The sequence below is a fragment of the Lepus europaeus genome, chromosome 14 (genome assembly GCF_033115175.1).
Source record: "Lepus europaeus isolate LE1 chromosome 14, mLepTim1.pri, whole genome shotgun sequence".
Classification (NCBI taxonomy): Eukaryota; Metazoa; Chordata; class Mammalia; order Lagomorpha; family Leporidae; genus Lepus; species Lepus europaeus.
In genome coordinates, this window is record NC_084840.1 from 42,638,448 (window position 1) to 42,652,658 (window position 14,211).

At 39.8% G+C, this 14,211-nt stretch overlaps 1 protein-coding gene across 1 annotated transcript in view; it reads right to left on the reverse strand.

Moving 5' to 3' along the window:
* The window catches only part of CUBN (cubilin), a 306,947-nt gene that overhangs the window by 242,769 nt on the left and 49,967 nt on the right, over window positions 1–14,211 (reverse strand). The window contains exon 17 of the mRNA XM_062210514.1: window positions 13,375–13,565. Within this exon, the coding sequence (XP_062066498.1) occupies window positions 13,375–13,565 (191 nt within the window). The remainder of the gene's footprint in view (window positions 1–13,374; window positions 13,566–14,211) is intronic.

A 14,211-nucleotide genomic window follows, 5' to 3' on the forward strand; every position in this document is an offset into this window, starting at 1 on the left:
GCGAAACTGGAGAACACATTGAGGGCTGCATAAACGCTGTGTATGGTCCCAGGGGTAGATCAAACGAATACTCACAGAGGCTAGATTTCAACTACCCTCAACCCCACTCCCAACTAAGTCAAAACAAAAAAAAAAAAAAAAAGAGAGAGAGAGAGAGCGTCCCAGCAAGGAGCAAATAATCTGGGAGAGTCGCTCTTTACACAGCCTTAAACCTCAAGAAACAAGCATAGCCCTCTGACCACACCCATCACAGCCCCTAAGGCTCCAACAAAACAGACAGCTCACTTAGAGGCATAGTATAACGAGAGAAAAAAAAACAAAAACAAAAACACCACAAATTATCTCTAACATGCCAAGCAAGAAACATAGAAGCGGAGCTACCAAGAACAAGGAAGGCACTATGACGCCCCCAAGTGAACAAGACATGACAATGCAAGATTATGAAGATGAAGAGATAGAGCAAATGCAAGAAGCAGATTTCAAAAAATTCACAAGAACATTAAGAAGTTCTCAAAAACAAATTCTTGAACTACAGAAATCCTTAATGGACAAGATAGAAAATCTCTCCCGTGAAAATGAAATATTAAGGAGGAATCAAAATGAAATGAAACAACTAGTGGAACAGGAAATTGCGATAGTGAAAAAAAACCTCAATGAAATGAAGAACTCAATAGATCAAATGGCAAACACATTAGAGAGCCTTAAAAACAGAATGGATGAAGCAGAGGAGAGAATATCGGAATTAGAAGACAGAGAACAGGAAAGGAAACAGTCAAATCAAAGAAAAGAAGAAGAAATCAGAAATCTAAAAAATACTGTCAGGAATCTACAGGATACTATTAAAAAACCCAACATTCGGGTTCTAGGAGTTCCTGAAGGCATGGAAAGGGAGAAAGGATTAGAAGGCCTTTTTAGTGAGATACTAGCAGAAAATTTCCCAAGTTTGGAGAAGGACAGAGACATCCTAGTACAGGAAGCTCAGAGAACCCCTAATAAACATGATCAAAAGAGATCCTCACCACGACACGTCGTAATCAAACTCACCACAGTGAAACACAAAGAAAAGATCCTAAAATGTGCAAGAGAGAAACGACAGATTACTCTCAGAGGATCTCCAATTAGACTTACAGCTGATTTCTCATCAGAAACCCTACAAGCCAGGAGAGAATGGCGAGATATAGCCCAGGTACTAAGAGAGAAAAACTGCCAGCCCAGAATATTATATCCTGCAAAGCTCTCATTTGTGAATGAAGGTGAAATTAAGACCTTTCACAGCAAACAGAAATTGAAAGAATTTGTCGCCACTCGTCCAGCCCTGCAAAAGATGCTTAAAGACGTGTTACATACAGAAACACAGAAACACGGTCACCAATATGAAAGAAGGTAAAGGAAGGAAACCTCAGAGCAAAAGATCACAGGAATCTCAAACCAGATATTAGAAAATATCTTTGGCAAATGGCAGGGCAAAGTTACTCCTTCTCAATAGTCACATTGAATGTTAATGGCTTGAATTGTCCAGTTAAAAGACACCGATTGGCTGATTGGATTAAGGAACAAAACCCATCCTTTTGCTGCTTACAAGAAACCCATCTATCCAACAATGATCCATACAAGCTGAGAGTGAAAGGCTGGAAAAAGATATACCACGCCAACAGAAATGAAAAGAGAGCGGGCGTAGCCATCTTAATATCGGACAACATAAACTTTAACACAAAAACTGTTAGGAGAGACAAAGAGGGGCACTATTTAATGATTAAGGGATCCATTCAACGAGAAGATATAACGATTATCAACGTATATGCACCTAATTACAGGGCACCAGCTTATTTAAAAGACTTGTTAAGGGACTTAAAGGGAGACTTAGACCCCAATACAATAGTACTGGGGGACTTCAATACTCCACTCTCAGAGATAGACAGATCAACAGGACAGAAGATCAACAAGGAGACAGTAGATTTAAATGACACTATAGCCCAAATGGATCTAACAGACATCTACAGAACATTTCATCCTACATCTAAGGACTTTACATTCTTCTCAGCAGTACATGGAACCCTCTCTAGGATTGACCACATACTAGGCCATAAAGCAAGTCTCAGCAAATTCAAAAGAATTAGAATCATACCATGCAGCTTCTCAGACCACAAAGGAATGAAATTGGAAATTGGCAACTCAGGAATCCCTAGAGCACGTGTAAACACATGGAGATTGAACAATATGCTCCTGAATGAACAACGGGTCATAGAAGAAATTAAAAGAGAAATCAAAAATTTTCTGGAAGTAAATGAGGATAACAGCACAACATACCAAAACCTATGGGATACAACAAAAGCAGTGTTAAGAGGAAAGTTTATATCAATAGGTGCCTACATCAAGAAATTGGAAAGGCACCAAATAGATGAGCTTTCAAGTCATCTCAAGGATCTAGAAAATCTGCAGCAAACCAAACCCAAACCCAGTAGGAGAAGAGAAATAATTAAAATCAGAGAAGAAATCAACAGGATTGAATCCAAAAAAACATTACAAAAAATCAGCCAAACGAGGAGCTGGTTTTTTGAAAAAATTAACAAAATTGACACCCCATTGGCCCAACTAACTAAAAAAAGAAGAGAAAAGACCCAAATCAATAGGATCAGAGATGAAATGGGAAACGTAACAACAGACGCCACAGAAATAAAAAGAATCATCAGAAATTACTACAAGGACTTGTATGCCAGCAAACAGGGAAATCTATCAGAAATGGACAGATTCTTGGACACATACAACCTCCCTAAATTGAGCCAGGAAGACATAGAAAACCTAAACAGACCAATAACTGACACAGAAATTGAAACAGTAATAAAGGCCCTCCCAACAAAGAAAAGCCCAGGACCAGATGGATTCACTGCTGAGTTCTACCAGACATTTAGAGAAGAACTAACTCCAATTCTTCTCAAACTATTCAGAGCAATCGAAAAAGAGGGAATCCTCCCAAATTCCTTCTATGAAGCCACCATCACCTTAATTCCTAAGCCAGAAAGAGACGCAACATTGAAAGAGAATTACAGACCAATATCCCTGATGAACATAGATGCAAAAATACTCAATAAAATTCTGGCCAATAGAATGCAACAACACATCAGAAAGATCATCCACCCAGACCAAGTGGGATTCATCCCCGGTATGCAGGGATGGTTCAACATTCGCAAAACAATCAACGTAATACACTACATTAACAGACTGCAGAAGAAAAACCATATGATTCTCTCAATAGACGCAGAGAAAGCATTTGATAAAATACAACACCCTTTCATGATGAAAACTCTAAGCAAACTGGGTATGGAAGGAACATTCCTTAATACAATCAAAGCAATATATGAAAAACCCACGGCCAACATCCTATTGAATGGGGAAAAGTTGGAAGCATTTCCACTGAAATCTGGTACCAGACAGGGATGCCCTCTCTCACCACTGCTATTCAATATAGTTCTGGAAGTTTTGGCCAGAGCTATTAGGCAAGAAAAAGAAATTAAAGGGATACAAATCGGGAAGGAAGAACTCAAACTATCCCTCTTTGCAGATGATATGATTCTTTATTTAGGGGACCCAAAGAACTCTACTAAGAGACTGCTGGAACTCATCGAAGAGTTTGGCAAAGTAGCAGGATATAAAATCAATCCACAAAAATCAACAGCCTTTGTATACACAGGCAATGCCACGGCTGAGGAAGAACTTCTAAAATCAATCCCATTCACAATAGCTACAAAAACAATCAAATACCTTGGAATAAACTTAACCAAAGACGTTAAAGATCTCTACGATGAAAACTACAAAACCTTAAAGAAAGAAATAGAAGAGGATACCAAAAAATGGAGAAATCTTCCATGCTCATGGATTGGAAGAATCAATATCATCAAAATGTCTATCCTCCCAAAAGCAATTTATACATTCAATGCAATACCCATCAAGATCCCGAAGACCTTCTTCTCAGATATAGAAAAAATGATGCTGAAATTCATATGGAGACACAGAAGACCTCGAATAGCCAAAGCAATCCTGTACAACAAAAACAAAGCCGGAGGAATCACAATACCTGATTTTAGGACATACTACAGGGCAGTTGTTATCAAAACAGCATGGTACTGGTACAGAAACAGATGGATAGACCAATGGAACAGAATAGAAACACCAGAAATCAATCCAAACACCTACAGCCAACTTATATTTGACCAAAGATCCAAATCTAATCCCTGGAATAAGGACAGTCTATTCAATAAATGGTGCTGGGAAAATTGGATTTCCACATGCAGAAGCTTGAAGCAAGACCCATACCTATCACCTTACACAAAAATTCACTCAACATGGATTAAAGACTTAAATCTACGACCCGAAACCATCAAATTATTAGAGAGCATTGGAGAAACCCTGCAAGATATAGGCACAGGCAAAGACTTCCTGGAAAATACTCCAACAGCAAAGGCAGTCAAAACCAAAATTAACATTTGGGATTGCATCAAATTGAGAAGTTTCTGTACTTCAAAAGAAACAGTCAGGAAAGTGAAGAGGCAACCAACAGAATGGGAAAAAATATTCGCAAACTATACTACAGATAAAGGATTGATAACCAGAATCTACAAAGAAATCAAGAAAATCCACAACAACAAAACAAACAACCCACTTAAGAAATGGGCCAAGGACCTCAATAGACATTTTTCGAAAGAGGAAACCCAAATGGCCAACAGACACATGAAAAAATGTTCAAGATCACTAGCAATCAGAGAAATGCAAATCAAAACCACAATGAGGTTCCATCTCACCCCGGTGAGAATAGCTCACATTCAGAAATCTACCAACAACAGATGCTGGAGAGGATGTGGGGAAAAAGGGACACTAACCCACTGTTGGTGGGAATGCAAACTGGTTAAGCCACTATGGAAGTCTGTCTGGAGATTCCTCAGAAACCTGAACATAACCCTACCATACAACCCAGCCATCCCACTCCTTGGAATTTACCCAAAGGAATTTAATTTGACAAATAAAAAAGCCATCTGCACATTAATGTTTATTGCAGCTCAATTCACAATAGCTAAGACCTGGAACCAACCCAAATGCCCATCAACAGTAGACTGGATAAAGAAATTATGGGACATGTACTCCATAGAATACTATACAGCAGTAAGAAACAACGAAACCCAGTCATTTGCAACAAGATGGAACAATCTGGAAAACATCATGCTGAGTGAATTAAGCCAGTCCCAAAGAGAAAAATATCATTTGTTTTCCCTGATCGATGACAACTGAGCGCCAAAGAGGAAACCTGTTAAGTGAAATGGACACTATAAGCAACAATGAACTGATCAGCTCCTGTCCTGACTTTAGATGTACAATGTAATACTTTATCCTTTTTAGTATTTGTTGTTGTTGTTGTTGTTCTAGTACTATTGGTTGAACTCAGTAATTAACACACAATTATTCTCAGGTGTTTAAATTTTAACTGAAAAGTGATCCCTGTTAAATCTAAGAATGGAAAAAGAGAGGGAGGAGATGAACAATTTGGAACATGCTCAATCGGACTGGCCGCAAATGGTGGAGTTAGAAATGTGCAGGGGATTCCAACACAATTCCATCAAGATGGCATGTACCAATGCCATCGCACTAGTCCAAGTGATCAATTTCAGCTCACAATTGATAGCTCTGATAGGTCTAAGAGTCAAAGAGATCACACAAACAAGACAAGTATCTGCTAATACTAACTGATAGAATCAAAAAGGGAGAGAAAGATCCAACATGGGAAGTGGGATACACAGCAGACTCATAGGATGGCAGATGTCCTAAACAACACTCCGGCCTCAGAATCAGCCCTCAAGGCATTCAGATCTGGCTGAAGAGCCCATGAGAGTATAGCAGGCATGGAAAGCCAAGATATCATGGGAAAAAAAAAAAAAAAGACCTAAATGAATGATCTCTGTGAGTGAGATCCCAGTGGAAAGAACGGGGCCATCAAAGAAGGAGATACCCTTCTCCGAAGGGAGGAGAGAACCTCCACTTTGACTATGACCCTATCTGAATAAGACCAAAGTCAGCGAACTCTAAAGGCTTCCATAGCCCTGGCAACTCATGACTAGAGCCTAGGGAGATTACTGACGCCATGAACAGGAGTGTCAAATTGTTAAGTCAGCAACAGGAGTCACTGTGTACTTACACCCCATGCGGGATCTGTCCCTAATGTGTCGTCTAAAGCCAAGTGATGCTATGACTGGTACTGAAACAGTATTTTTATACTTTGCGTTTCTGTGTGGGCGCAGACTGATGAGGTCTTTGCTAATTATATACTGAAGTGATCTTCTGTATATAAAGAGAATTGGAAATGAAAAAAAAAAAAACAACCTGGTGTTAAAATGGAAATGGCATAGAAAATTAATTATTTTGAAAAAAAAAATTATGTAGGATCTCTGTCTTTAATGTGCTGTACATTGCTATTTAATGCTATAATTAGTAATCCAATGGTAGTTTTTTCACTCGATGTTGCTATATGGGCAAAATGTTGAAACCTTTACCTAATATATACTAAATTGATCTTCTGTATACAAAGAGAATTGAAAATGAATCTTTACATGAATGGAAGGGGAAAGGGAGCGGGAGGGGGGAGGGTTGCGGGCGGGAGGGAAGTTATGGGAGGGGGGAAGCCATTGTAACCCACAAGCTATACTTTGGAAATTTATATTCATTAAATAAAAGTTTAATAAAAAAAAAAAAAAGAAAGAAAAACTACTACAGAACATGCCTGTGACTATAGACTTGTAGTTCAGGCCACCGAAGATTAGAGATGGGACTTGGGTACTCCCTTGACTTGCATCCTCTGGTCTGCTTTAACACAAACCAGGAGGAAAAGAAAGCTAGGCATCAGAATCAATGGGTGGCAGGCCTATTAATGGCTGATCTGTACAGTGATCTGCCCTCAAGGAGACCCAACAGGCCAGTCCACTGCAGTGGCTTTCAATGTGGTAAGCCTGGGCTTCAGCAGAAGTCAGCTTGTGAAGAGCCCTGGCAGCTCTGCCAAGAGTTGGATCACTGGAAATGGACCTGCCCTGGAGTCGAAGGATGCCCAGGTCAGAGCCACAGATCTTATTGGCTCTAAGCTGAAAAGCCCTTCACTCAGCCCAACTTCCAAAGTGACCACTGCAGCTGAGGGGATGGCCAAGTAGGGTCAGCAACATTGCAGGCAGAACTGTAAATTTCTTGGTAGAGATGCCACCTGCCTTTACCTGGCCAGCTCTCCTCCCAGGCCAGCCAAGTAATGAAAGTCAACAGAGTGCCTTCCCCTAGGAGGTTCACACCTCCCTTAGGATGTACCCCATGTGAAGAGATAGATAGGTCTGGGCCTCTTAACTTACAAGGCCTAAAGCCCACCAGATTATTATCAAGCCCCTTCTATCAGATTCTATTTGCCTCTCAATCAGAAAACTTAATTGTAGCTTAGACAGCACCTTTCTTAGCTCCTCTAATAATGACTCTGTCCTTTTTTCTAGACCCTGTCTAGCGCACTTGGGCCTCATTCCTTTGTAATCATAACCTCTACTCTACCACCAATGGCTCTACTCCCAACCTGTGTGTTCTGATGGTCCTCTTCCCCACTTAATGCTGTATAATTGTTCTAACCTGGTAAATGCCACTCTTAGGATCATTGGTTACTGTCCTCACTCTGTCTTTTATGACCTTGTCTAAATATGATCAGAGTCGGCGAACTTGGAAGGCTTCCATGGCCTTAGTAACTCATGACGACAGCCTAGGGTGGTTACTGGCGCCATAAACTAGAGTGTCAATTTGTTGGGTCAACAACAGGAGCCACTGTGCACTTGCTCCTCATGTGGGATCTCTGTCCTTAATGTGCTGTACATTTTGATTTAATGCTATAACTAGTACTCAAACAGTATGTTTCACTTTGTGTTTCTATGTGGGTGCAAACTGTTGAAATCTTTATACTAAATTGATCTTCTGTATATAAAGAGAATTGAAAATGAATCTTGATGTGAATGGAAAGGGAGAGGGAGCGGGAGAGGGGAGGGTTGCGGGTGGGAAGGAAGTTATGGGAGGGGGAAGCCATTGTAATCCATAAGCTGTACACTGGAAATTTATATTCATTAAATAAAAGTTAAAAAAAAAAGAGAGATGCACAATCTGTTTTGTTAGCTTACTAAGGTTGTCATAGAAGTCTGAAAGATGGTGAATCTATGATTCAATGCCACTTGTAAATTAGACTTCAGAAAGCAAATGCAATGTATCATACTAAATATATTTGCAACTTCTTTATGACATGCATTTTTGTTTGCTTCCCATATCTAAACAGAAACAGTTTCCCCAGAAGTCCACCCCGGACTAGCCTTGCTTGTAGTACTCCCTGCAAATTCTCCTGTACTGGGATGGGAGAGGCAATTTTTTTTTAAGATTTATTTATTTTGAAAGAGTTACACACACATACAGAGAGAGAGAGAGAGAGAGAGAGAGAGAGAGGTCTTCCATCCGCTGGTTCACTCCGCAGATGGCCGCAATGGGCAGAGCTGCACTGATCCGAAGCCAGGAGCCAGGCGCTTCTTTTGGGTCTCCCAGCTGGGTGCTTAGGCAATCCTCTACTGCCTTACCAGGCCACAGCAGAGAGCTGGATTGGAATTGGAGCAGCTGGGACTCGAACCGGCACCCTAATCGAATGTCGGCACTGTAGGCAGCAGCTTTACCCGCTGTGCCACATGGCTGGCCTCCAAGGGAGAGCCAATTTTACGACTGATTAAGGAGATATGGTGGGATAATTCTATCCATTTCCCTCCATGTCTTACTTCAAGCCTGAGCCTTTACATCATATAGGCTCCTGAATTTACTATTCAGCCTATGACTACCACTGTCTGGGATTAAAAATTAAACTTTCATTCCTACCTTATATTGTCTTTCACTCAGAGTTCTGAAGGCTTAAATCACTCATGAAGCATTCATAAGAGGTGCTGCTTTTTACTCTGGAAAGATGCTTCTGTCACATTCAGGGAATTCTTCATACCATTTAAAAGCTTTCTTAAACAAATGTAGATGAGCTAACAATTGATCTGTTCTTCTGCTCATTCTTTTGTAGCTATATCACTTCTTACATGGGCAATACGCCCTTTTCAATGTAGAAATTGTGGTTGAGAGATGTATACACAACTAAGAATTAATACCTAAATGTGTGCTGCTTCTTACAAAAAGAAAAATATTGCTAACTTGGGTCTGGGCAATACCACACTTATCTTTTACAATTACATCTTCTTTACAAGTGAGCGTGTAGGGCTCTCTTACTGAGCATAAACTAAGACTTTCAAAAATGCATTAAACCTGGGAGACATATACTAGGCAATGGCATCTCAATCTTCATTTAAAGATATGTTTGCTTGGCAGCAAGGCATCTGGGACCACATAATGAGAAGATTCAGGATTCCTAGAAGTGCATCTTATCATACTTAAAAGAAAATTTCTTATCATTCTCCTACATCACTCAACAATTCCCTCTCTGCTCTTTTTTCTAAAGTTTTGGGTAGTCTACTTTCCATCATAAGAGTTAGTAAATAATAAAGTTATCTCTTCTTCTAGACCATCAACGTATCTGAAATACCATCGTTCTTTTTTATTTTTATTTCCTTACTTAAACATTACACCTTTAAAGTATAGCTTTTAAAAATAAAAACACTGGGGCTGGTGTCATGGCATAATGGGTTAAGCCACCACCTGGGATGCTAGCATCCCATATGGTCGCTAGTTAGAGGCCCAGCTGCTCCATTTCCAATCCAGCTCCCTACTAGTGAGCTGGGAAAGCAGAAGAAGTTGGACCAAGTGTTTGGGGGCCCCTGCTACCCACGTGGGAGATCCAGAAGCTGCTGGCTCCTGGTTTGGGACTGGTTCAGCCCCGGCTGTTGTAACCATCTGGGGACTGAACCGGCAGATGGGGATCTCTCCCTCTCCTCCCTCACTCCCTCTCTCTCCCCCCCCCTTCCACTCCACCCTCTCTTTCTCTCCCTCTCCCTTTCCCTTTACCTCTTCCCTTTCCCTCTCCCTCTCTCCCTCTCTCTCTTCCTCCCTTTCTCTCTCTCCCTATCTGTAACTTTGACCTTCAAATAAATAAATAAATCTTTGAAAAAAAACACAATATTTTAAGAAACAGTATATTTAGAACAATTAATTTTGCTTCCTATCATTTTTTTCAGACCATTGTCTGAAGAATATTAAGACAATTAGACGTATTATTAAAAAATAGATCTAGTTCGGGGCCAGCACCGTGGCTCACTTGGTTGATCCTCTGCCTGTGGTGCCGGCATCCCATATGGGCACCGGGTTCTTGTCCCAGTTGCTCCTCTTCCAGTCCAGCTCTCTGCTGTGGCCTGGGAGGGCAGTGGAGGATGGCCCAAGTACTTGGGCCCCTGCGCCTGCATGAGAGACCGGGAAGAAGCACCTGGCTCCTGGCTTCAGATCAGCGCAGCATTGGCCGTGGCAGCCATTTTGGGGGTGAAACAACGAAAGGAAGACCTTTCTCTCTGTCTCTCTCTCACTGTCTATAACTCTACCTGTCAAATAATTTTTAAAAAATAGATTTAGTTCACAAATATTCCCATGAATAGAGATGCTTTAATGATAAGGACCTTAATATAAGTCAATATATATTTATCTAGACCCCTAGATAGGTATATCTAAGTCCTACTTTGACAGTAACAGTGATCTTTATGGGTCTCAATTTCCTCATTTTAAAATGAAAACTTTAAATTAGATGACCTTATACTAGATCTGAGGCCCTTGCTGATGCTAAAATTCTATAAAATGGTTATATTCATTTAGGTTGGTCATAGTCAAGGTGTTGTGGATATAGGCACATCTCAGAAGAGAGATACTTCTATGAAACCAACTGTGAAAGAGTCTCACTGATGCTCTCTGAAATGAGCAGTACAGAGCAAGAACTGAAATTTTGTCTCAGAAAAACTGTAAATTTATATAATATTTTTAATTCTTTACGTTTTTCTTAATCATTCATTCTTACATAAGTTAGAAGATAGAGCAATCATTTGACATAGGAACTGAAGCACCCAGAGAAGGAATTGTCCAGTGTTATGAAGTCATCTAATGACAGAACTGAAACGAGAAGTTGAAGGAAATAATTCCAGTCCCATTCTGGCTACAAAACATTCTGCTATTATGGTTTACAAAATTAAATCTCTCAATACCAGTTTTATGATTTTTTTTTCTGAACAATTCAGAGGAGTTCATAACTCTTCACTGAAATTCAATTAGAGTGTTCTGCCAAGCCAAAGACAGAATGGATCATTCCAGATGCTTGCTTTGTTCACTCTATAGAACCATTAGAACTGCTATAAAGATCTAATAGAAAACTACCAAGATTTCCTTCAGTGTTAGAGTCATATTCTTGCCTATCTGAGAAAATCCATGTGCCTGGCTTTATGATTTAGTTCTGTGACAGAAAGCCAGGTATGGAATTGGAGAAATTTACAAGACATTCATCCTTAGGGAAGATAAGATACCACTTGTAATCAAAGCTGCACTACTTCATTTGAGTTCTTATCATGGATCAATAGAAAGCCCAGCTTTACCATGTGCTAGACATACAACTGTGAGCAAGTAACTTAACTCTCCTAGGCCTCAGTTTCCTGAGATTAAAGTAGCAAAAACAGGGGCCGGCACTGTGGCATCATAGGTTAAGCCTCCATCTGCAGCAGCAGTATCCCATATGGGCGCTGACTCGAGTCCCAGCTGCTCCACTTTTGATTTAGCTCCCTGCTAATGTGCCTGAGAAAGCAGTGGAGGATGGCCCAAGTGTTTGCACCTCTGCATCTGTGTAGGATACCCTGAAGAGGCTCCTGGCTCCTGGCTCCTGGCTCCTGGCTCCTGGCTTCGGATCGTCTCAGGTCTGGCCTTTGTGGCCATTTGGGGAGTGAACCAGCACATTGAAAACCTTTTTCTTTGTCTCTCCCTCTCTCTATCTATAACTCTGCCTCTCAAATAAATAAAATAAATCTTTTTTAAAAAGTAGGAATAATAATAATTGATACGCTGATTCAATGAACTAATTGGTATAAAGTTCTTATCATACCCAGAAGGCAGTAAACAGATAATAATTGCTATCTAACTAGTTTATTATACTATGTTAAAGATTTAGAACAGTGTCTGGTACATAATAAGTGATTGTGAATTGTGAAGTATTTTTTACTGTTTTTGAAATAAAAAATAGATGTTGAAAATTAATTTTTTTATTTATACAAGAATATTGAAAATTTCTCCATAGTGGAAAATTTTAACTTATTTTCTTTGTGAGAAAGTTTAAAAAACACAAATTAAATGACTATACCAATTTATGGCATCATCTGGAATGAAAATTTCTGGATTAAGAAATATATATATACATTCTATGTTGCTAGGTCAATGTACTTCTTCAAATAAGACTAGATCTTATGTTCAGGTTCAATGTTTCCTTTGTCTAAAATGTAGAGGGCAATAAGTTACCTAGGTTATTCCTGGAAAAAAAAATTTTGTTCAACTCACACAAGAAAAAAAATTGTAAATGCCTCTCTGAGTTTATTTAAAATGATTGTGCTCAAGAAAAAAAGTTCTGTTTTTCTTGTTCAATACTCTAATTTGTGGCTTTTCCAATAATAAGCAAAAGAAAGCAGACCCAGCAAACAAAGACCATCTGTTTTTGTTCTAGATATTCCCCTTATTATAACCATTGCACACACTGACAGTCTTCTGAAAGAGAGTAATCAGGAGTAATGTAAGGAAAAACTCCTACCTCTGAAACAGTAGTGATTCAATGCTTTAACAGAACTCTCCGCTACCAACCAACTGGGTCACCTGGGCAAATCGTTTAACTTTTCTGGGTTGAGTTCAATCACACATAAAATTATTCTAGACAGCGTCTTGATCTATTAGTCAATCTTATTAGCCTTACTTATTTGCATGTCTCTTAGCTACTAGGGCTTGATAGTATATCCTGTTTGTAATGTAGCATCATCATGAGTTTCAAGTTTCAGCTTTTCTTTTTGTCCACCACTGCTGCCCTTTGAATCTCCTAATTTACCATCTACAGGTGTGTTTTAGGCCAACTGTCTCACACTTGCTAGAATAGTTGTTCTCCAACTGGAGACTGTATCACCATCACCTTGAGGGGTAGGTTTGGGGTGCTGTTGAAACACAGATTTCTGAGAACAACCTACAGATCTGCTGATTCAGTAGGTCTGGAATAAGGCAACAAATTACATCTCTAACAAGATTTCAAGTGATCTGGATCCTCTGGCCTGACAATTGTTGAAGACCACCACTCCACAGAACTTGAAAATGCATATAATTTAAGGACAATGGAGAAGTCAACGTTACCTCAAGGTAGTTCTGAGAGCAGCCACCCTGGCCTTCCAGCTCCACATGAGTGAAGTTGACTTGTATCTGCTCTCCCTGTGGCTGCCTTATAACGTAGATACATTGCCTGTTTTGAGTGAAAGGCCCAGACAAGACAGGAAGGAAGATCTCACCATCCGGGTCTGTATAGGACCCTCCACAATGCAGCTCCGCTGAGGAGAAAGAGAAGAGGACCATTAGGTGGAGAGCAAGTGCTCTGGCTTCCAAGGATTGGAGCCAGGTTGTAAATATTCACACACAGCTACATGCCCACTTTGTTTACCCTGAACACACTTACGCCTCTTATTATGAGGTTTTCAGTTTGACATGATTGTGGGATGTCCCTGAAGTACCTAAAGAAGCAGATATAAAGGTGTGTGATCTGACTTCGAGTCCACCAAACTGTTCTGTAAAGTGTTTTTAAAATACATGATGGCTCTGCTTCATTACAAAAAGATTTGAGGCAGTTTATAAAATGCATGTGACAAAAATAAATATATAATCACAGAACTGAAACAGATTAAAGGAAAAATAAATATAAAATAGTTCCATGTGGCCAGGAAACATTGCTTGAGAAGAAAACAGCTATGAGGGCTACATAAATTACAGGAGCTAGGCTGCAGGTCCAGCCTGAAGCTGAGTAATTACAGAAGGGACCAGAGAACATGTTCATTGTTACTTTTCCTGGAACTGAAACATAAAAGGTATTTTCCTGTGATTTCTCATTAAGGATACAATGATGGATGTCATGAACAAAGTTTTAAATCTCCCTGAAACAAAAATCAGAACATTTCATTTGTTTTGCTGTTTGCTTAATTG